We start from the raw sequence: 21,794 nt of genomic DNA, 5'->3' as shown, positions 1-21,794 counted from the left end.
ATCCACTATGGGTGTAGTTATACAAGAAATGGTACCATCTCATGTATCAGGTCAGATATTACATTCTTTAACAGCTAGCCAGATGATTAGGGCAGTAACAGTTGGGCAGATGTTTGTGATGGTTGTCATTTCTGTTTGTCTGATCACAGATAATTAGAGATATTATTCCCCAATATTATTCTTCATTCAGCCAAGGAAAATACAAGTGACCTAAGGGGCCATTGTCACTATGAGTCGCTAGATGAGTAGTGACAACCCTTACATCACGAGTATTTTCTGGCTGAATGAAGAAAAAATTGGAGAATAACATAATTATACCATCACCAGTATTATGAGAAACAAAAATCAAGGAAAGTAAAGTCAATTTTGAGCATTTTTTACTCATATTTCTAACACAGCGGAATCAGTGACATAAAGACGCGTTGTTGTGACATAGACACACATTGTCGTGACATAGAATGACCAGAGTATATATTCCATATTTTTTGTTGAACCTGGCTTGTGCATGGTACAGTGAGCCTTGTCTGTGGATTGGCTGGGGAGGGGCTATATCCAATCCGTAACTTTGTAACACATTGTTCCATATCCCCAGCTATGAAGACCGCAGTAAACCCAGTATATTAATTTAATATTGATATTGTTGATGTCAATTTAAACTTGGCACAAAACAATGTACAATGTCAAATATCTTTACAAACAATCAATCCTCAGCTAAGCTTACTAACAATGCTATGTTCTCTCACAAGGTGTGTTGTTTTCCTGGCACCCCATAACAGGGCACCCTAACCAAATGGTTATTAATGCTAACTATGGCCTTGGTGAGGTAACTATATCAACTGTAATGACTAAAACCCAGTAGCTATTTTTAGACAGCATACCAAATATTGACAATAAAACAATATATGATACATCCTTCTAAACCTTACCCAGGTACTTATTTGTACATAATGACTACAGTGGGCTACTTTTTGTTATTTGAACTTAACATGTGAATGTCATTGCATTTGTGCAAGTCTGTAGTGTATTGGTTTGTTGGTGGATTTTTTTTTTTTTTTTTTTTTTTTTGCTGCAGACGGTTGCAAATATTGTTTGTTACAGACTGTATTATATAATGTTTGTTTATTTGTTTGTTACAGACTAGAGTATAACATTGTTTGTTACAGACTGTCTTGTATAGCATGGTTTGTTTGTTTGTTACAGACTAGTGTATAACGTGGTTTGTTACCGACTGTCTTGTATAACATGGTTTGTTTGTTTGTTTGTTTGTTTGTTACAGAGTAGTGTATAACATGGTTTGTTACAGACTGTCTTGTATAACATGGTTTGTTTGTTTGTTACAGACTGTAGTGTCAGGTACTGCAGAACCTGATATGATCACATTATCATCAAAACAAGATGGCACCTTTGATATCATTTCTAAAGATGTTGGAGCAAAGAAAGAGAAAATGGAAGTCCTAGGTAAGATGTGTGATAGTCTGAATTAAGATTATTTGTTGAACTCGTCCTCCTAAAGTAAATTATACTTGTACTGTGCTGTGCTCACTGGGTTGTGTTGTGTTGTGTTGCGTTGCGCTGCATTGTGTTGTGTTGTGTTGTGTTGTGTTGTGTTGTGTTGTGATGTGTTGTGTTGTGTTGTGTTGTGTTGTGTTGTGTTGTGTTGTGATGTGTTGTGTTGTGTTGTGTTGTGTTGTGTTGTGTTGTGTTGTGTTGTGTTGTGATGCACTGTAATATGCTGTGCTGTGCTGTGTTGTACTGTGCTGTGCTGTACTATGATATGTAAGAAGCCTATGTGAAGGGTAAACTGTGATTGAAACTATAAATCTCAATTCTAAATTAAAACTGTCTCTTAAACTGTATCTATGCCTTTCATATGCTGTATCAGTGTAGTGGACCGTTTTGGCTCCACGTATCATACTAATCAAATTTGTATATTTATAATTGCAATGACAGTTATAACTATTGTAACATGGTTTTCACATTTTAATTTATACAGAAAGTGGTGGAACATCAACGACTTCTGTCAGTGAAACAAGTGCCAGACAATGCTCTCTACCAGATGATTCAGTGTTCAAGTTAGCCAACATTGCTAAGTTGGTGAGTGGAACCATTATCTATCATTTCTAATTTTATTTAAATGAATTTGTATTAATTTACTATTAACAGTAATGGATTGTAGTTTATGTTATGTGATTGTTTGTTTGTTTGTTCTCTTCCTCCAGATAGAGCGATACTTTGGTGATCCTAGAGACATTGAATGGGCAGTGAAGGATGATGTAATCTATTTGTTACAGGTATGTTGTCAATAACTGTAATTTAGAGATTTGCCCAGTAACAGCTAATCATGTTCATTATTATCATGGTTACTTACATTAGTGCACATGTATACTACTCATTTGCATACAGATATTCAAATGAGCACACTCATGCTTTACACTGTAACACAAAATCATATGAACGTACCACAATGTATTTATGAAAATTGCTGTTTCCAATAACAATAGCTCAATAGAACCCATGACTTCATGGGTACACATAGTAGTTGCATTTATGCTTGTGGCGCTCTCTGTTGCACTTTCATTCACTACAGCATCAGAGTACATATATATACCTCAAGCACCCATCCAAACACTTCAGAGTCTAGACATTCTGGCACTTACAAGTCATGGAGTTAGGTTATTTTATAAGATAGAAGATACTTTAGATTTGAGCAAAATTGTTGTTTTTAAAGTTCTTGTGTCATATATCATATATGTAGGGATTCTTATTAACTTCACCCTAAATGTTCAAGAGTTTACAATGATAAGTAAACAGTCACATAGCTCTCTCACTTCCCACCTCTAACTGCCACCACTGACACATTAATTATGCTTCCCAAGTGGTAACCATGGTTATGACATTATTTTATACATTAACAGGCCAGACCAATTACAACGTTTGAAATGGAAACAGAGGAAGATTTATTAGTAGAATTTGACTCTCCATTGGCCAAAGATGATGAATGGGTAACAAATGCTAACATAGGGTGAGTATGTAGCTATTATATGTCTCAATATACAAACAAAATCTTGTCATTGTTTTAGATAAGAGCATCAGGTATACTTAGTATTTGTGAGGCATTTGAAGTTCATATTGCCCATTGGCAGCATGAGAGAAAAAGTTGTCCATGTACCCGTTAAAATTGTGATTTTGTAAGATGTTCAATATATTTTGGCTATCCACCTGCATGGAATTTATGTATAAAAATCAATGTAGTAAACTGTTATATTTACCACCATTTCAGTGTTCACATGTACTAAAAATATAACATTTCCAATATTGGGTCTTTGTGTCTGCAAATCAGGCTGTTATCTGCCCCATCTTTCATCTCAGGTAGAATAAACTATGCCATCCTCAATGCCCAAGGTAGAGTTAACTGAAATCTATGTTTACAGCCACTAGAGGGTGCTGTTCGTTTGGATCCATATCTGAAAATGATCAGTATAGTTCAAAGTATATATGTGGCAAGTTTCATGCTTTTAACCCAAAGTGTATGATTTAGCCAAAATCTTGGGTTAGGTGCTGCAGTAATTTTGCCCGTAATATAATCACTCACGCTGGCAATCTTTTGTTTGTCTCTAGTGAAATGATGCCAGGTGCAGTCACACCCCTCACAGCATCCATCTTTTCCAGAACCATAGAAAGTATTATGCAGGTAAGATAAACCATAGAAAGTATTATGCAGGTAAGATAAACCATAGAAAGTATTATGCAGGTAAGATAAACCATAGAAAGTATTATGCAGGTAAGATAAACTGTTTTCTTGAAGTGACACAAGCTGAGTTTATAAGCTATTTGACGAGTGAAAATATTGCATAGAGAAGGTGTGCCTGGGTGTTGATTTAAATAATTACCAAAAAACAAAACTGGCAAAAACAAAATTTGTGGTCTGATTTCTGTACTGAAGTTTGTGTCGTAACTGAATACTGTTTTGTGTTTTCTATGTTGACAGATTTTACAACAACACTTTGGTATATTACCAGGACCAGGGACATGGCCAATACACAAATGTATGCTACTAAGATATTCCCATATGTTTATTAACATGCATGTAAGTAAAATCGATACAGACAGCAAAGTAAGGTTTATATTTTTGACATTGAAAGAGAACACTACTGTCGGAAATAAAGACACTTTCATGTGAAATATGTCTTTCAGATTGACTCTATAAGTTTGTTTTATTTATATTTCATGTGATAACAGAGAAATATGGAGTTTGAAGTACTAAAATCATGTTGTCATCAGGAAGTCACACTTTGACTATATACTGGGCTAACTGCAGATGATTGGTGAATGGCAGTTTAAGGCTAGAAGCTGAATCTTCAAACTTTGATGTGTGTGTGGGTGGGGGGGTGTATGTATGTATGTACGTATGTATGCATGTATGTATGTGTGTATATATGTATGTATTTACTATGTATGTATGTATGTATGCGTGTGTATGTGCATGAGCATGTGCATGTGTGTATGCATGTGCATGACACATGATGTGTGTGTGCATGTGTGTGTCCATGTGCGTGTGTGTGTGTGTGTGTGCATGTGCGTGCATGTGCATGATATGCATGTGTGCGCACGTGTGTGTGTGTGTGTGTGTGTGTGTGTGTGTGTGTGTGTGTGTGTGTGTGTGCAAGTGTGTGTTCAGCCACTACTTTTTCCTGAGTATTCAAACAATGTGTAATATTGTCAGTAAAATAAATATGCAGAAAGAGGTTTTATTGCCATGATAATGTTTGACCAAGTTGACAAAACTGCTTGAATTTGTTAGTCGTCAAACCTACCTTCATACCTTATTAACCATATTCCATTCCATCGTTTTCATTGTACCCTGACAGACACTTGGTAACATTTCTACTGAAAGAGTCAGTATATGTAATAAAGAGATGGGAGACCTGGCACTCTTTGGTAGGGTATGTATTTAAAACATAATCAAAGGGTTTACTGCTATGTTTTGTATTCTTCTGCACACCTCTTTTTTCATTTTTGTATACAACTATCTAATTTTCACAACTGAGTTTTGCCTTCCTTTTTCATATTTAACAATAGCTGAACAGAATGTGTGCAAAATATTTGTAAATTAATTTTATATCTGGGAAAATGTTATTAACTTTTGACTGAATGGTGGCTTTCTTGTAAATTCTGGATTTGATATGCATAAAACATGTATGATCTTTTCACTGGATAAATTTGACTATAAATTATTTTATAGGTAATACATGACCTGACCCCTGCAATGCTGAGTCAGCATAATGGTACTGTGAATGTTTTCAGACGACACCTCAACACCTTCAAATTTATCAAGGTAAGTACGACACATAAACAATTTTATATTTATCATGGTAAGTACGACATCTCAATACTTTCAAATTTATCAAGGTAAGTACGACACCAAATTCATCAAGGTAAGTATGTCACCTCGACACTTTCCAATTTATCAAGGTAAGTATGACACCTCAATATTTTCAAATTTATCAAGGTAAGTATGACACCTCGATATTTTCAATTTATCAAGGTAAGTACGACACCTCAATATTTTCAATTTATCAAGGTAAGTATGACACCTCAATATTTTCAATTTATCAAGGTAAGTATGACACCTCAATATTTTCAATTTATCAAGGTAAGTATGACACCTCAATATTTTCAAATTTATCAAGGTAAGTATGACACCTCAATATTTTCAAATTTATCATGGTAAGTACAGTGTTATTGTTATCAAAAACTATGCAAGAATAGTTGTAAATATTTATTTAGGTGTAAAAATGGTGTTTTAAGTTGGACTGTTTTGTGATTGAACTGTCTCTCTGACTGTTTATGTACTACATGTAATATGGTAACAGTAAATATCTCATTCTCTTCCTAACAGAGTCAAATTGTAGGATGGAATAAACTAGCAGAATTACAGGACATTGCCAGGAATTATCATTTTAATAACATCACTGACACAAGTACTGCTTCTGAGTTATATCAAGAAATTCATCGCAAGCTACCTGACTACCATCTTGTAAGTACAAAACTCAGTTCAAACTTTGCTTATATTGTGAATATTGTAAGTTAGTGTATTATCTGAGTGTAAAGAATTAAAATACAGTCTGTTGTATGTTAGTGTTCACAGTTTGGTACAATAGCACAGAAACCAATAAGAAACTGCACATTGTACACTTTAAGATCACGAGATCGCAATTTCTTGTTATGATTTGTCTAAATGAAATTAACCATTTAAACATACTGCAGCTACACGCAGACATGCAGGCCCCACTGTTTTGATGTCTGCATTGCAGCATGTTAGTTCATTTCATTAGTTCGTTTCACAGAGCCAGTGAACACTAACATGTAATGGGCTGTATATATGCTAGTCAGAAACATTTAGTGTTTTATATTTACAAGTTCTAGTACTCAGTTATGATTTTGTTGACATAAGATAGTCAGGAACAGTGTTCCTTCTAATGAATGACAAAAAAAAATTAGCTGTTGGTCAAAATGATAGAAACTAGATTTTCTTGTGTGTCACCACATAATAAGGGTTTAGTGGATCAATAAATTTGGTAGGTCACAAAATGTTGCTCTGTGTCAGTGGCATATCAAATTGATTTAGAAGGCACACTGGTCAGAAATATGTTGAATGAGATATAATTAGAAATATGTGAAGTTCTGTTTGAACATGTTGTTTAGAGTACATAAAATATTGTTTGTCAGAAATATAGAAAATTTGAATATCAGAATTATATGAAATGTTATTTGCTAGTTGAAGAGTAGGAGATAGTGTGTGTTAGTTACATGTTTGATCTGTGAGAGTGTTTGATTGATTGATTGATTGATTGATTGATTGATTGATTGATTGTAAATGTAAATTAGGTGTATTTACTGTGACAAGGTGTCATGATAGTGTGCCATCAGTAGTTGACTTTCGTGACCTTTTTGTGACCTTTTTGTGACCCCAGTCTAGTATGTCAGGCATCAATTTTGAATAAATTGACATAAAATTGTAAACATGCCCTCCATCTGTTGAGTTCCTAATTGCCACAATTATACCTTCTAAAGCAAGCTAAGATACTGAGGAGATTTAAAATTCTTGTTTAGATTGAATATTTTTTGGGTATACATGCCTCCGGGAACACCCAAATGTACTAGGCTGCCACACACAGGTCACAAAAGTGCCGAATTGCACAATACCTAATTATACAGTACTGGTACTAGTATGTAGTTTATAGATTCATTGCAATGCTTTGATGACATTCAACTGTGCTACCACTAGGCATATGATGATTCTCTTTAACTTTTGCTATCATTAAGCATTTCTAACTTTGCTACCACTAGACATTTGACAACTCCATCTAACTTTGCTACCACTAGGCATCTGATGACTCCATCTGATGACTCCATCTAACTTTGCTATTACTACTAGTAGGCACATTTGATGACTCTATTTAACTTTGCTATACCACTAGGCATTTGACGACTCCATCACAACTAGTTCATTATCTGGCATCTGGAGTCAAGTAGTAGTTGCTATATTATCAGGGGGCGGCAAAAGTAAGTACTTGCTAGAATCATCATTTCCAATGACCCTATTGTAGCTTCACTCAAGCTTTCCTTACAGGTGACAATGAGAACTATAGGGTGTTCTTCACAGTAGTTCAACACACTAAGAAGACCATGGTATCAAATTGAAAACAAAAATGGTGTGAATTGCCAACCAGATTTCCACATAGCAAGCTTTTTTCATGGACACAATCTATTCAGGGCTAACTGTTCCACCAACAATTAGACTTCTGCAGTTACTTGTATTTCATTTTTTTCATACAAAAATTTCATTTTTTTTCATATAAAATGACCAATATTATCTCCATGGCAATAATCTAACTCTTGTGACCTGTAAAAGTCAACTCCCAAAGATTATATAAGGATGGATTCCGTCCATACGTGTGTCCATCCATGTGACAAGTCTGTAATAACAGACAATCATTGCTTTCAAACCTTGCACAAAGGTGACAATCTATAGGGTGCATATGAACCTCCCTGACTGCATGAAATTTAACCGAATGATACCCATCTAGTAAAAAATTGTATTGCTCAGGAACTGAAATCAGACTGATTCAAATATAAAGTGACTCATTTAAAGTGTCTCTACCAATAACCTAATGTTATCCTATATGACCTCTCTGCTTGTACGGCTATATTTGACCTTGACCTTAACTTTCAAGGTCAAACTCCAAATCAAGGTACACTGTATCTTTTTATTTTGAAGACGCTTTGTATTACCACATTTATAAATGCATTGAATGCATTTGACCTTGACCCTAACTTTCAAGGTCAAATGTCCAAATTAAGCTATTTCTTGATATTGATGACATTTTGTACTACTGTATTTACAAATGTATGAGTGGATAATTTCTTTCAAAACCTGTACTTTAACAAAATGGCAATGAAATATAGGGCATACATACACCATAACAATGTGGTGTGAGTACTCAGAGTAGTGATGAATATCTCATTGTTGTCATGGCCACAAGATTATAATGTCATGGTGTTATTGCTGTTGTCATGGCTACATTGCAATTGTCATGGCCTGCCTCATAGTGTACCATAAATACATTTTATTTATCATTGCTGTTGTCCTTGCGCTAACATATAATAGTTAAAATACAATGCTATGCTATACCATTGTACACTCAGCTGGCATAATAGCTGAACCTTAGTATTTGCTTATAGGCATATAAATTTGCAGTAGACAGTAGTGACATCACAACAGGAAAACAAACAGAGACAATTTACTCCTGAACAGTACTTTACATGTTGAATACACTCTATATTGAGGGTAATTCGATAATTTAAATGGTTTAGAGTATCCTGGTATAGATTTTTTAGTTAAAAAGTACTTCTAAATAAAACTATATTTTCAATCAAATTCTGCTATAAAACCAGAATATGGTATATTGTTAGGATTTCCACATGATATTGCATCTTAAAACATTGATTATACATGATAATAATTATCTACACCGTAGGCTTGGAATATTAGCGTTGATGCCACAACACCAAGTGGTATGTATAATGGTATTGTAACAGGTGTTCTAGCTGCTTCACATAGTGGTAAAAGTAAGTCACATATCTCACGTCAGAACTCCCTCCGTTCATAGATATTATTCTCCCAGTATTTTTCTTCATTCAGCCAAGGGAAAAACAAGTGACCTAAGGGGCCTTGTCACTATGAGTCACTAGACAGGTAGTGACAAACTCTTAGGTGATGAGTAGTTTCCGGCTGAATGACGAACAGTTTTGAGAATATAGTGAATAATATAATTATACCTCCTCGGCGTAATTTATGACAACTCTGGGAAAATAATGGTGATTTGGAAAGTTTTGACTTGGCACCTCAGAAGTAGTGATGATAGATTTTAGATATAGCCGTAGATACCGGTATATAGTATTACTATATGTGTAGCAATAATAATGTACACATTCATGTAAAATGGTGTAGTGTCACTCCAAGACAACATTGCATAACAAACACGACATCAAATTAAAATTACGCAAAGTAAAAGCATGACAGATATAAAACATAAAATCGATATCTGCTATCACTGACTTTCAAGGATAAGTAACATCCTGAAAGTGACAGCGCTACACATGAGAATTCATGGTTGCTAAAAATGTGTAGACTTGACGTCCAAAGAGCAATAGTGGCAAACAATCTGATTAAAATCCGATGTATTGTACACATTGTGATTTCCTTTTGGCTGTTATGTTTACTGTCCTTTTTTCTTTTGTGAGCACTCGTTACATACATCTGACACAATACCATAGGCATTTCCGTACCAAAACTTGTACTTACAAGTAGCCAATCAGAATCCATCTTACAATATATACACTCAATATTCAAAATTGAAAGAAAGAGAACCCCCAAATAATAACAATAACATCGTTGTCTGCGCTATGTGCTCGTGCTCTTTTCAGACAGAGCACTCTGAAGAACTGCACCCGTATGTTTCGGCGCATTACACATTCTCATTTGTTGAGTGAATTCACTCAGCCATTAGATTCGGTACGGGAACGCCTATGGTGTCGTGTCAGATGTATGTAACGAGCACTCACAAAAGAACAAACGATAGTAAATGTAACAGCCAAAAAGAAATCGCAAAGTGTACACTACATCAGATTTTAATCAGATTGAGCAGCAACCAGAATGGAGCAATTGAAATATGTAAAATGCCTGTAGCAATAGTATGTCTGATTATTTTAATGCACAAGCTTTATAGTGAGCAATGAAGAATGAAAAGTTGAAGTACTTTGTATAGATCTGGATGGCGTGGTGTTAATCTATTGGTGTTGTTTGCATATCAATGACATCACATTTGCACTTCACACGCTGTACACTTCACATGGGAACTTTTTTTCAGGCCACCTGATGTACAGTACAGTACGGGTTAATCTAAAATAATAGAAACAAGTATTTCACTAAGTCAAATTAAAAAAATAACTTTATTTGGTCAGAATTGACTGACATGCCATGATGACCCATGAACTATGACCTGTGACCCCATGTATACAGTGCATGGTGTTAGCCACCAACCAACCTCACGTTTTGGCTGTCTGAGAGAGTGAGACAACAAGCCTGGGATTGATTTGATCCCACCCGTACTCCATACCAATGCTACAGTTAAATTTTTTATTTTTGCAAGAATAAAGAGAGTATGAGAAAAAATAATCCTACACACCAACGGCCTAAGATGGAATATATCACACTCGTTGCGTAATATTTGTGTCATACGAGCCACAGAGACAAACCTTCCTAAACTTGTGTTAGATGTTATGACTCTGATTTTCAGGTCAAAGGTCAAACTACAGCTGTTCCTTGCAAATATGACAAATTTAGTTCTGAGCATGATTCAGTGAAAAACATTTTTGGATTCTCTTTTCAATTGATAACTATGACTTTGACACTTCCATATGATGCATGTATCTAGTTGGGGGCTGTGTATTCAACAGAGACTTGCTTGAATATGTTGTTTGAACTTGTGAGTCAATATACTTTTATATTTTTATTAAGAAAAAAATTAATTAAAAAATGATCAGAAGTTGAGAGGTCATGTGGTCCAAGATTTCATTTGTATGGTCTGTGTATAAACATTTTTGAAGTGTGAACCTTTGTTTTATCCGAAAGGTATTGTGTTTTTTTGTCATTTTATTGTTACCATAGTGACAAAGTGATATGTCATAAGCTAGATAGTCTACTGATTTATTCCAACCTCTGAGACAGAAATGCTATGTTTGATGTGCTACATAGTAGTCAGTACATAGTAATGGACTTGGTTGACTTTAGTATTGGTTTGTTCTTAGACTGGAACACAGCACATTTCTCAGACATGGCTGTCTTATTATCTGACTGCAAGGATGTAGCCAGTGCTGAAGTACCACTAGCTATGGAGGTATGTAATTGTTGTTACTGTTCAGATGAAGGGGTTCTTGGCCAGGAGTTCACTGTCCAGTCAGTAAAAAGGGGGTCCATATACCCAGGGATTCACTGACCTGGCTGTATGGGGAGGCACCCTTGTCCAGGTCATTCAGAGAGGTTCATAGCCAGGAATTTGTGAGAGACAATTTTAACACAACTGTACTGACTTTTTAGAGGTTCAGTAGTGCTATATGAATGGAGAAGTTATAGGAATTTTGAAGTGTATGTGTCTGTCTGTCTGTCTGGATTTGGATGTGTCATGAGTGTGTGTGTGTGTGTGTGTGTGTGTGTGTGTTTGTGTGTGTGTGTGTGTGTGTGTGTGTGTGTGTTTGTGCGTGTGTGTGTGTGAGCAATTAAAGTTCAAAAGTGCAGGACCACAACATTTAAAACTCAAAAAGTTCTGGGCCTTACGAAATTGATGCTGCTATTACATACAGGTACAATTTAACAAGAATCTACTGCATGCAACAACAATTCTGATTTTGTAACTTGTCAGTGATTCAAAATATCGGTCACTTGGATACTGTATGTTATATCTATTAAAAATATTTTGTCATATGCATGTTGTCTGTTAAGTATATATTTCTTGTAGAATTTATCATTTGTATTTCATCTATCCTCCTACAAAGGCTGTCACCATGGCGATATCCAAGTCTGGTCATACTGAGGCATTTCTTGCAATGGATGCTGGGAGTGCTGCTAAATGGTTGATGGAGGACGAAGACAGTGCAGATGCTGGTCAACAATTTCAATTATTTTTACGAAAACATGGCCACCGCTGTATTCGTGAGGTAAAAAAAGTATCAAACTTATGCACCGTGTTTTTGAAATTAGATAACAATTATTTTGTTAATAAAGTGTGGCTTGTTTTGTCATTTAGTACACATATCAATATATGAATGTAGAATTCAAGGGGTTGCGTAATCCAGCCATGTGGCGTGTTTTATTATGCCACCTAGGGAGTCTTGAACTTCAAGCACTTTACAGTTCACTAGGTTGTGTTCGATTACCATGTTACTTCATATTTGGATGTTCCAAGTCAATTCTCTTTGTGGAGTGAGGGAACGACCTGACATTGCCATGATGCTTCAAATATGTTCAGTGTTCACATGATGCAAAGCACTCCTATTGTAGGCTTGGTTACCCAGACTCTCCACTCTCACCACTAGGGGCTCTATTACGAGACCACCCAGATGAGAGTCTAGGAGAACATAATCCAAAGTCTTCCACATCTGAATTGTTCAGCCTGCAATGTTGTACGTGAAGTATTCCCCAGCATGCACTGCTCTTGGAAAGAGATCCAGTCTGGATGACTTTGGATTATGTTTTCCCAGACTCTTGTCTCAGTGGTCTCATAGTAGAGCTCCCAGCGATGAAAGTCTGGGTAACCGAGACTACCCCTATTGATGTCATCATTTGCATACTTTAAACTACAGGCATCCAGGAGAGGACAGTTGAAAGTACATTTGTCAGTGCAGTATAGTATTGGTTTTCACTGGGTATGCAATGGTCAGTGTATATTTGACCACACATAGTCTTTGGGTTTACCTACAGGTAATAGTATGTTTATCTTGGCAAGGCTACACTTGGTTAGGGTATATTTGCTGTAGGCTATATATTTTATTTACAATTATTTTCTATTTTGTATTATTATTTACAGTCTGAGTTCCGAGAGCCTTCATGGGGATTAGATCCATCAAAAGTCATTCCAATTATCCAGGTAGGATGATGTCATTTTGATTGTATGAATTAAAGGGAACCCCCCAAAGCATAGATCCAAGGTCTTATTACAAGACTACTTGCATGGCTAATATGAGAAACACATTCATTAATGCATGACGACATTCCTCAGACTAAGTATCCCTAACATCACAAAAAGGAAGAGATGTTCACCAATCTATTTTAACTTTGTTTAGACTATGTTAAAACATCCCTATGGTTCAGACAAGAAAACAGTCACTGTAGAAGACGCTATCAATCAACTCAAATCACCTGTCACTGTGATTGGCAAGTAAGTTATTCTCAGACAAAATATACATTCTTGAACAGTTAAGAAACTTTTAGTATTATTTTCAAACTCAGCGTAAATAATTCACCTAGACAGTTGAAGATGGCTGAGTGATTTATAGATCTAAATGACTCGGCCATCTTCAAATATTATTTTTTCTGTGGTTCGGTGATGTAGACTTGTCATGTGACTGCAGGAGGGTATACTTTGCAGAAAGTGTAAAGAAACACATCATTAAGCCCACTAATTATTTCTGTCAGAACGTCAGGATAAATGTCTCGTAGATCTATCTAGTAACATAGCATGGTGAGATACTGTATGTATTATTATACCCTCAACTAGTTAGGTATGATGTCTTCGATGAAGACTTGTTCTCGATTATTTCAAATTATTTCAAAGAAATAACACTGTGCCACTGACCCATGGTTGTTGGCAAATAGCGTGTGATTATTTGATAAATTACTGCTTTGTAACCAGTTACAGTTAAGATACACTGGACAAAGACATTTTCACATGAAGTGTAAATGCACAGTTTTAGTTAGGCTCTGAGGTATGCCGAGATGGGGCACCCTCAGATATTGGCCAACCACTTTCAGGTCGGTGAGGGCGACACAATGTATCCTACGGTCTAAAATTTAGTATGCTTTGGGTAAAACCTGTCAGAGGAATATCAGTGACCGTGGATGTTTCTTGTTTCATGACAGAAAAATATTGAAGTGGGTGGTACCCAGGGCAAGAGGAGCAGTGGGTAACAGAGAATTAGGCAAAGTAAGTGTCTCAGTCACAGATGTAGTATTGTGAAGTCAAACTTTTGTTGAAATAATTTCATTCACTGTGTCAATTTCACAACAAATGTCGATTTCATCAACCAACAGTTCTAAAATATGAGGTACTTCAAATATTAAGTGACGGCCATTTTTGTCAAGGAATGGTTGTTGACACTTACACGACAAACAACAGTAGGCTTGAGGTCATGACCCCAAAAAGGGGTCATGACCTCATACTCAGATGAAGATGACAGACCTTGAAATTTAAGAAATATGAAAATAACTGCTTCAACTTTGCTGGAAATGTACAGTAGACTGCATAAAGATGTTATGAGAAATGACATTGTTCTGATCAATGATATGCAAATTAGGTGAAACACAATATAAATCCTAGCAACAAAGACCTCTAACTTAGCAACTGTAATACTAGTATACTCAAGTGTTTTACCCAAACAAAAAAGTATTCTGAAAACTAATATTAACCAGTGTGACACAACTGCAAATACAAAAAAGTGTTTATGAAAGCCTTTGACTAGAACCTCTAGCAATTTTTTGCCCGCTGCACACAAAAAAATGGATTATGTAGCAAATCTGCTAGCATTATAAAAATAAAACTATGTATATCTATGCACTAACACACGTTTTTTCCTACAGTCTTTAGCTATTGAAGTGGCCAATCATTTTAAATGTGCATACTGGAAACTGTCCGAGATGATGGTGAAAGAGGTAAGAAACTAACAATACTCACAAGCTATATAGGTTTATGATTGTAATTTTGTTTTTGTAATTGTAATTTGTAATTGTTTGCAAACAGTAGGGCATGCACAAAAATCTACATCACTAAATATTATTGTTACCATGGAAACTAGAAAGCCATAGACGAAGTATGGAAGGAGGACAAACTAAACTACCTTAAACATTAAACTATTTTCATATCCTCCAAAAGATTGATGGTGACATGTTTCTAACGATTAGAATATCAGTTACCATGGTAACCATAGTTCATTGAACTTTTAGCTGTGAGAAATGACCATGACTATACAATAAAGTTCAATGCACTCTTACCATATTTGATAATCTTATTTCTTTTCTTTTTTTGTAGGGTTATCTACCTGATAAAGATTTGTTGTTTTTCCTAACTCATAAAGAAATAGGCAAAGTGTTGACTGGAAGTCCAACCCTTGTGGCTAAGTAAGTGATTAAAAAAGATAGATGCATTATATTTCAAAATCTGACTAAAATCTTGAGTTATTAGTTTAGGTTATCAAAATTAGTTTATAAGATCAAAATAGATACTTATGATCACAAACAGAGTTGGATACTAATCCCAACACAATACATGTATACTTCATACTTGATTGTGTTAACCTGTTAACCTGTTAGATTTCATTGGTCTTCAACATATATTTAAAAAAAGCAGGTTATAAAATCATGATGATGTAGTTTGACAATCTGTGAAATAATTATCTTGTAATATTTATTATTCAGACCTGTTGGTGCTCTCTGTGAATAGGCTGAAAGCTAGTCAGATTGTTAATAAATAAATAAATAAATAAATAAAAAAAACGAGTTGAGATTTTGAAAATGCATTCACTTTTTCTTTTTGTTCGTTAGTAGCTATCCACCTTATCTCTTTGCAAATTAGAATGTGATTGGTTTCTGAGAATACTTGGTTCTGTTTGAAAATCCTGCAGTTGCAATAATTAATTCTGATATAGTCACTTTCATATGAAGTTGAGTTACACCTGCTGTGTTGTACGTACTGTTCATGCCAAATCTCAGTGGTACACTGAATATTTCATATACACGTTTCATTTTACTTAACTTTACAGAGCAGTGAGACGCCGTAGAGCATTCCCTAACTTAATGGACATGAACTTTCCTGAAATCAGTGTAGGCTTACCACAAACAGTAAGTTGTAATTTTTTTACTTTTAGTACATTAAATCTTCATGAATACAAAATACTATACACTTCAGTGTGAAACAGCTGTTTTGAATATTTAGTGTTCAACCATTGAATAATGTATTTCTGCCATCTCCCATGATGCAATAGCCCACAGCAAAGATAACCTATGAATGCACAAGATCAAATTGATGTTTCTATGATTAAATAATTGTAGGTGATGTAAAATCATGAAATGACACTCCAGAACCCATAGTTTATGAAATTGTCTCCTGGAGTGGTGTTCCGCTTTAATTGACATGGGGTTCATACATGTCACATGTAATTATGATGATGTGAGTAGTTGAGATACATATTCTAGATATTATCATGGATATATGAAATACAACTTTGTGTGTTGATGTGTAAAACAGTAAATTTTTTATTTATTTCTAATTAATATATACTTTTAAATTTACAGTTAGAAGATGATGATGAAATTTCACCAACATCTGTACAAATGACAGGTGAGCCAAGAGTTCAAAATAAAATTACATAGCTTAGGCCAAAAAAAAATAAAAATCTGGTTCTGGTCAGGGTAAACTTTCTAAAGTGGTGCGACGACGCGCGTTTTTTTTTTTTTTTCCTAATTTTTTTTTTTTTTGGCAAATTAGTAAATACACATTTTTGACACTTTACATGCTCTCGGAAGATGTCATACAACTCTGGAAGTTGGCACTGTTGTATGGCAAGTTTTATACGATGCGGATCAATCACCCATCAGGGCATCACTAGTCACATTTACAAATTTATCTTATCGCCCAGTGATTTGCAGTTATAATCCCGATTTGCAGTTATAATCCCATCCAAGATAATGAGTCTTGCCTTGCAACCACTGTATAATGTCATTGTGCAACTTGCAACGTTAAATAACGAGAAATAGGTCTGTCCAACGGACGTAGAGGAGGCAGTGTTTTCTTTCGAGCACCGTCCATCATCAGTCTGATACGCAGTCTGTATACGGTACGATGTTTGACACGTCTTTCCAACTCATCGCAGATGGAAAGACGTGTCGAACATCGTAGCGCATACATCCAGAGCTAACTGCTTACGCTACAGGAAAATCTTTGTATTCAGAAGGCAGAACGAAACGATCACCAGAACTAGAACACCTCGAAAGTCAGCTGAATTGATATCAACATTTCGATTGCTCACGACGTACTCAAACTTCTGACATTTTCGAAACATGTGAGCGGTTTACCACCTAGCACAGTGAACACACTATTTCCCGTGATTCCCATCAACCACGCTCATCGTACATATTACGTACACATATCGTACGGGGGATTATGGGTATGCAACAGTACTAGAAGAAAAGGGTACCCGTTACCAAATAGAAGTGCGCCATCACACGAGTTAAATTTTTTCCGCTAGCCTTGCATACAGTGTTGATCGACGGGGAATTGTAAATAAGGAACGGGAAAGCAAAAATTATCGGAAAAAAAAGGATCGACGCGGGGGTATTCAGGGCACGCGCGCGCTGACCAGAACCAGACATATTTTTTTTTTTGGCCTTACAACCTGTATTTGTAAATTCTATGAATACAGCTAAACTATAGTACAATAGCCCTGATGCATGTGTGTCTGTGTCTGTTGTGTGTGTGTGTGTGTGTGTGTGTGTGTGTGTGTGTGTGTGTGTGTGTGTGTGTGTGTGTGTGTGTGTGTGCGAGTGATATGAGATAGCCTTTGCCCAGTACAATTGATATCAGATAGGCTTTCCATGTGAATGTTCAGATTTAGTAATATTGATGTTTCTGTTGGGTTTTAACGTAATTGATACCACAGTTTTTAAGTCTATATTAACTATATCTTGTAGGGATGCCAGTATGTCATGGCGTTGCTAAGGGTGTCGCTAGGGTGATTACTAACTTAGATGATGCCAAGAATATCCAGGTGAGCAAAAAATTTGTTAAATTATACTATTTATGATTTATGATACATCAATATGTGACGCCCATCATTACACCACAGATACCTCAATTATCATGGCCCTCCCTCCACTATTTGACTTACCCTACAGACCCCTTCATTAGGGAAAAAAAAATTTCTGGTCAGTGCGTGCATCACTTAAATACCCCTGCGTTGGTCTTTTTTCTTGTTTTTGTTTTTCCAGCCCATGCAGTCTGCAGAGCCATGGGGAAACACAAAAATAACCCCTCCCTACTTCAGTGAAGACAACTGCAGAGCCAATCATGCACAAGCACATTACATCTGCCCCACATACACACTTGCTGTAAAGTACTAAATAAAACAAACAGTAACTGCCATAAATAGTAGATTGAGTGACAGGTTTGTTGAGAATTTTAAAAGAATGAAAAAAATTGTGTTGTCGCACCATTTTAGACAAACACTTCTTCTTGTTTTTTTGGCCGTACCATAGACTTCCTCCTCCACTATGTATTGTTACCCCTATAGACCCCCTCCACTGTTTACACCACAGATCCCTCCATTACCATAGACTCCCCCTTCCAATGTTTATGTTTATGATACAGACCCCTCTGTACACGTAGACTCCACCCCCCCCCCATCCACTGTTTATATCCCTTTATTACCATAGACTCCCCCCCCCCCCCCCTTTCCAAAGTTACTATTTACACCACAGACTCCCTCTAGTGTATATTACCCATTGGCTACATTTTGCTAACATTGTAACACTAGTATTTCATACTTTCAGAGTGGAGATATATTGATAGTATGTTACACTGATGTTGGATGGACTCCATATTTCCCGTTAATTGCTGGTTTGGTGACAGAACTTGGTGGATTATTGTCTCACGGTAAGTTTTCAATGCTGTCATTTTATACATCAAAATGAAAACTGGATGGGCTCAACAAAACTCAACTCAATAAGTCTGCTTCTATCAAGATGGAATCATAAATAAATTTGACATGTTTTGAATTGTAAGTACTATGATGACAAAATCACTATGATAAATATTATTCGATGACAACTTTTCGTTATGTCCTACGTCCAGGTGCCGTTGTTGCCAGAGAGTATGGTTTACCTTGTATAGTCAATGTAAGAAGAGCTACCAGTGTATTCAAGTCAGGTAAATAGTTGACATCTAATCTGTTATCTTCTGAGTCTATCATGGTGCCGTGGACCAAATCTAAACCTCTCAACCCTGGTGTTTGTCTGTCCATCATCCTCCTGTTTATCATCATTACCATGCACAAACCAAGTTGTACACTTTCAAACAGAAAATACAAGATTTTATACCCTGCTTGTTTATCTACAACATTGGTGCAGTGCTCAAAAAATGAGTCAAAAAATTCAGAACCACGATATTTTCTTTAAAATTTGTGCACTTATACTATTCTGCAATATTTTTTCTGAAAAAATGTACTCGGGGGGGGTTTGTCACTTCTTGAACGACTTGTAGTAACAAGGCCGCTTAGGTCACTTAAAATTTCCTCAACTGAATGAAACATTGGGAATACTATCTAGTTATACTATAGTCTGTGTCAATGTGTTTATAATTTTATGTATATAATTTATGCAAATATTCTCATCTGGTTTTAATGTTTTTCAGGTGACTACGTTGTATTGAATGGAGTCAAAGGAACCATTGAAAAGAGAGAAAAGGAATAAAAGGAATGAATTTATGGCCAGAATGGAGCAACGAACTCCAATAAAATATTTTTTACATGTAATAAGTGATATATGAATGCAATTTGGATATTAAAAGTCTCCTTTGCTGTGAATTTATTATGATATATCATCCAGATCTTCCTAGTACTCAGTTGTATCAACCATCTGTGCTACCTAACTACCAACCAGTGCTACCTATATATCACCCAGTTCTACCAACCAATCAATTCTACCTTCCAACCAGTGCTACCTATCACCCAGTTCTACCAACCAATCAATTCTACCTTCCAACCAGTGCTACCTATCACCCAGTTCTACCAACCAATCAATTCTACCTTCCAACCAGTTCTACCTACCACCCACCTACTTACCTTCCAACCAGTTCTATCTACCATCCCACAAGTTGATCTTCCAGTTTTACCTGCCACCCAGTACCTTAAGCAACCATTCAATCATACTTGCCATCTGCCAAGTTCTTCCTCCAAAACCAGTACTTCCAACCGTCACCCAGTTTTTCCTACCAACCAGTTCTACCTACCACTACGCTTGAGAAGCTCAGAACCAGTATTTTATTCATCCCACTAGGGGAAAGTTTAAATGACAGTTCACTATTTTTTTGGCTACTGTTTGAAAGAATCTGCAACTTATATCGATTCAGATTATGTCTAAAATGCAAAATTTTAACTTTTTAAAACACTGATATTGCATTGAATATGTGATAAATCATTAAATCATGTTCTGTTTTTTTAAGTATATATGAAATATTATTCAATAAAATATGGCCATATGTACCAAACTGACAAACAAATTTAAAAAAAGTATGGATTTTGAATAATATCTTATACTTTGTGTCTTCCGAGTAAAAATTACTACCTTCAAGAAGACATCCCATAATGTCTGCACAACAAGCAAAAGTTGGCAATGATCCAACTACTTAATTTACATATTAATATCTCACCAGATGTTAGTGATTAAGATGTACTTTATTTTCCTAGTATGATTTGATATCGTTGATGTATCATTTTCTTCAAGATTTTTATGAAATAATAAAAATGAAATACAGAAATTCAGCCCCATTTCTTCGTAATAATTTGTACTAATCTCTTCTATATTTCTCCAAATGTTTTTTGGAAAATAGTAGAAATTGGTAGAGAATTTTACTGAAAATGAACGTTCTTAAAATCCCTAAAAAATTTGCAATATGGAAGCTTGCTTTGGGTTCTTCTGGAATAATAAAAGAAACTCGGGAGTCAACCATTTTTGTGGTTATAAATGTCAGATGAGGCAAATATTTGTAAGTATGAACCTCAGATGAGGCAAATATTTGTATGAACCTCAGATGAGATAGATTTTTGTAAATGGATATAAACCTCAGATGAGATAAATATTTGTAAGTGGATATAAACCTCAGATGAGATAGATATTTGTAAGTGGATATAAACCTCAGATGAGATAAGTATTTGTAAGTGGATGTAAACGTCAGATGGGGCAAATATTTGTAAGTATGAACCTCAGATGAGGCAAATATTTGTAAGTGGATATAAACCTCAGAAGAGGCAAATCTTTGTAAGTATGAACCTCACATGAGATAGATATTTGTAAGTGGATATAAACCTCAGATGAGGCAATATTTGTAAGTGGATATAAACCTCAGATGAGGCAAATATTTGTAAGTATGAACCTCAGATGAGATAGATATTTGTATGAGCCTCAGATGAGACAAATATTTGTAAGTGGGTATGAACCTCAGATGTGGCAAATATTTGTAAGTATGAATCTCCGATGAGGTAGATATTTGTATGAACCTCAGATGAGGTAGATATTTGTAAGTGGATATGAACCTCAGATGAGGCAAATATTTGTAAGTGGACTGATAAGGGCCTAAAAATATGCAGATGATAAGTCCACTTGATTTCAAGGAAGTCAAGTCTTTTATTTTCAATAGAGTAAATACAGTATTTGGCAATCTGACTAAAATCTGATGTGGTGAAAGCAG

The 21,794-nt window shown here is 35.6% G+C and overlaps 1 protein-coding gene across 1 annotated transcript; it reads left to right on the top strand.

Moving 5' to 3' along the window:
* Positions 1–790: 790 nt before the first annotated feature.
* Positions 791–19,798, top strand: LOC144447137 (rifampicin phosphotransferase-like). The gene is made up of 24 exons (XM_078137042.1): positions 791–823; positions 1,341–1,458; positions 1,994–2,094; positions 2,220–2,291; positions 2,916–3,022; positions 3,619–3,691; positions 3,989–4,087; positions 4,869–4,943; positions 5,243–5,335; positions 5,900–6,037; positions 7,482–7,566; positions 11,374–11,462; positions 12,118–12,279; positions 13,149–13,208; positions 13,405–13,499; positions 14,201–14,264; positions 14,918–14,989; positions 15,366–15,454; positions 16,096–16,174; positions 16,628–16,673; positions 18,023–18,099; positions 18,881–18,983; positions 19,182–19,256; positions 19,740–19,798. The coding sequence occupies exons 1-24, from the start codon at positions 791–793 to the stop codon at positions 19,796–19,798; spliced, it is 2,064 nt and encodes a 687-aa protein (XP_077993168.1).
* Positions 19,799–21,794: the final 1,996 nt, after the last annotated feature.

The sequence above is a fragment of the Glandiceps talaboti genome, chromosome 16, assembly GCF_964340395.1.
Source record: "Glandiceps talaboti chromosome 16, keGlaTala1.1, whole genome shotgun sequence".
Classification (NCBI taxonomy): Eukaryota; Metazoa; Hemichordata; class Enteropneusta; family Spengelidae; genus Glandiceps; species Glandiceps talaboti.
This window is presented reverse-complemented; position numbering and strand designations above follow the sequence as displayed.

Bases quoted from the DNA above. Each gene is read 5' to 3' on its own strand.
- LOC144447137 (XM_078137042.1), top strand. From the start codon at position 791: ATGGTTATTAATGCTAACTATGGCCTTGGTGAG. The intron at 3,023-3,618 runs GTGAGTATGTAG...GTTTGTCTCTAG, and splicing joins GTAACAAATGCTAACATAGG to TGAAATGATGCCAGGTGCAG. The intron at 4,944-5,242 runs GTATGTATTTAA...ATTATTTTATAG, and splicing joins ACCTGGCACTCTTTGGTAGG to GTAATACATGACCTGACCCC.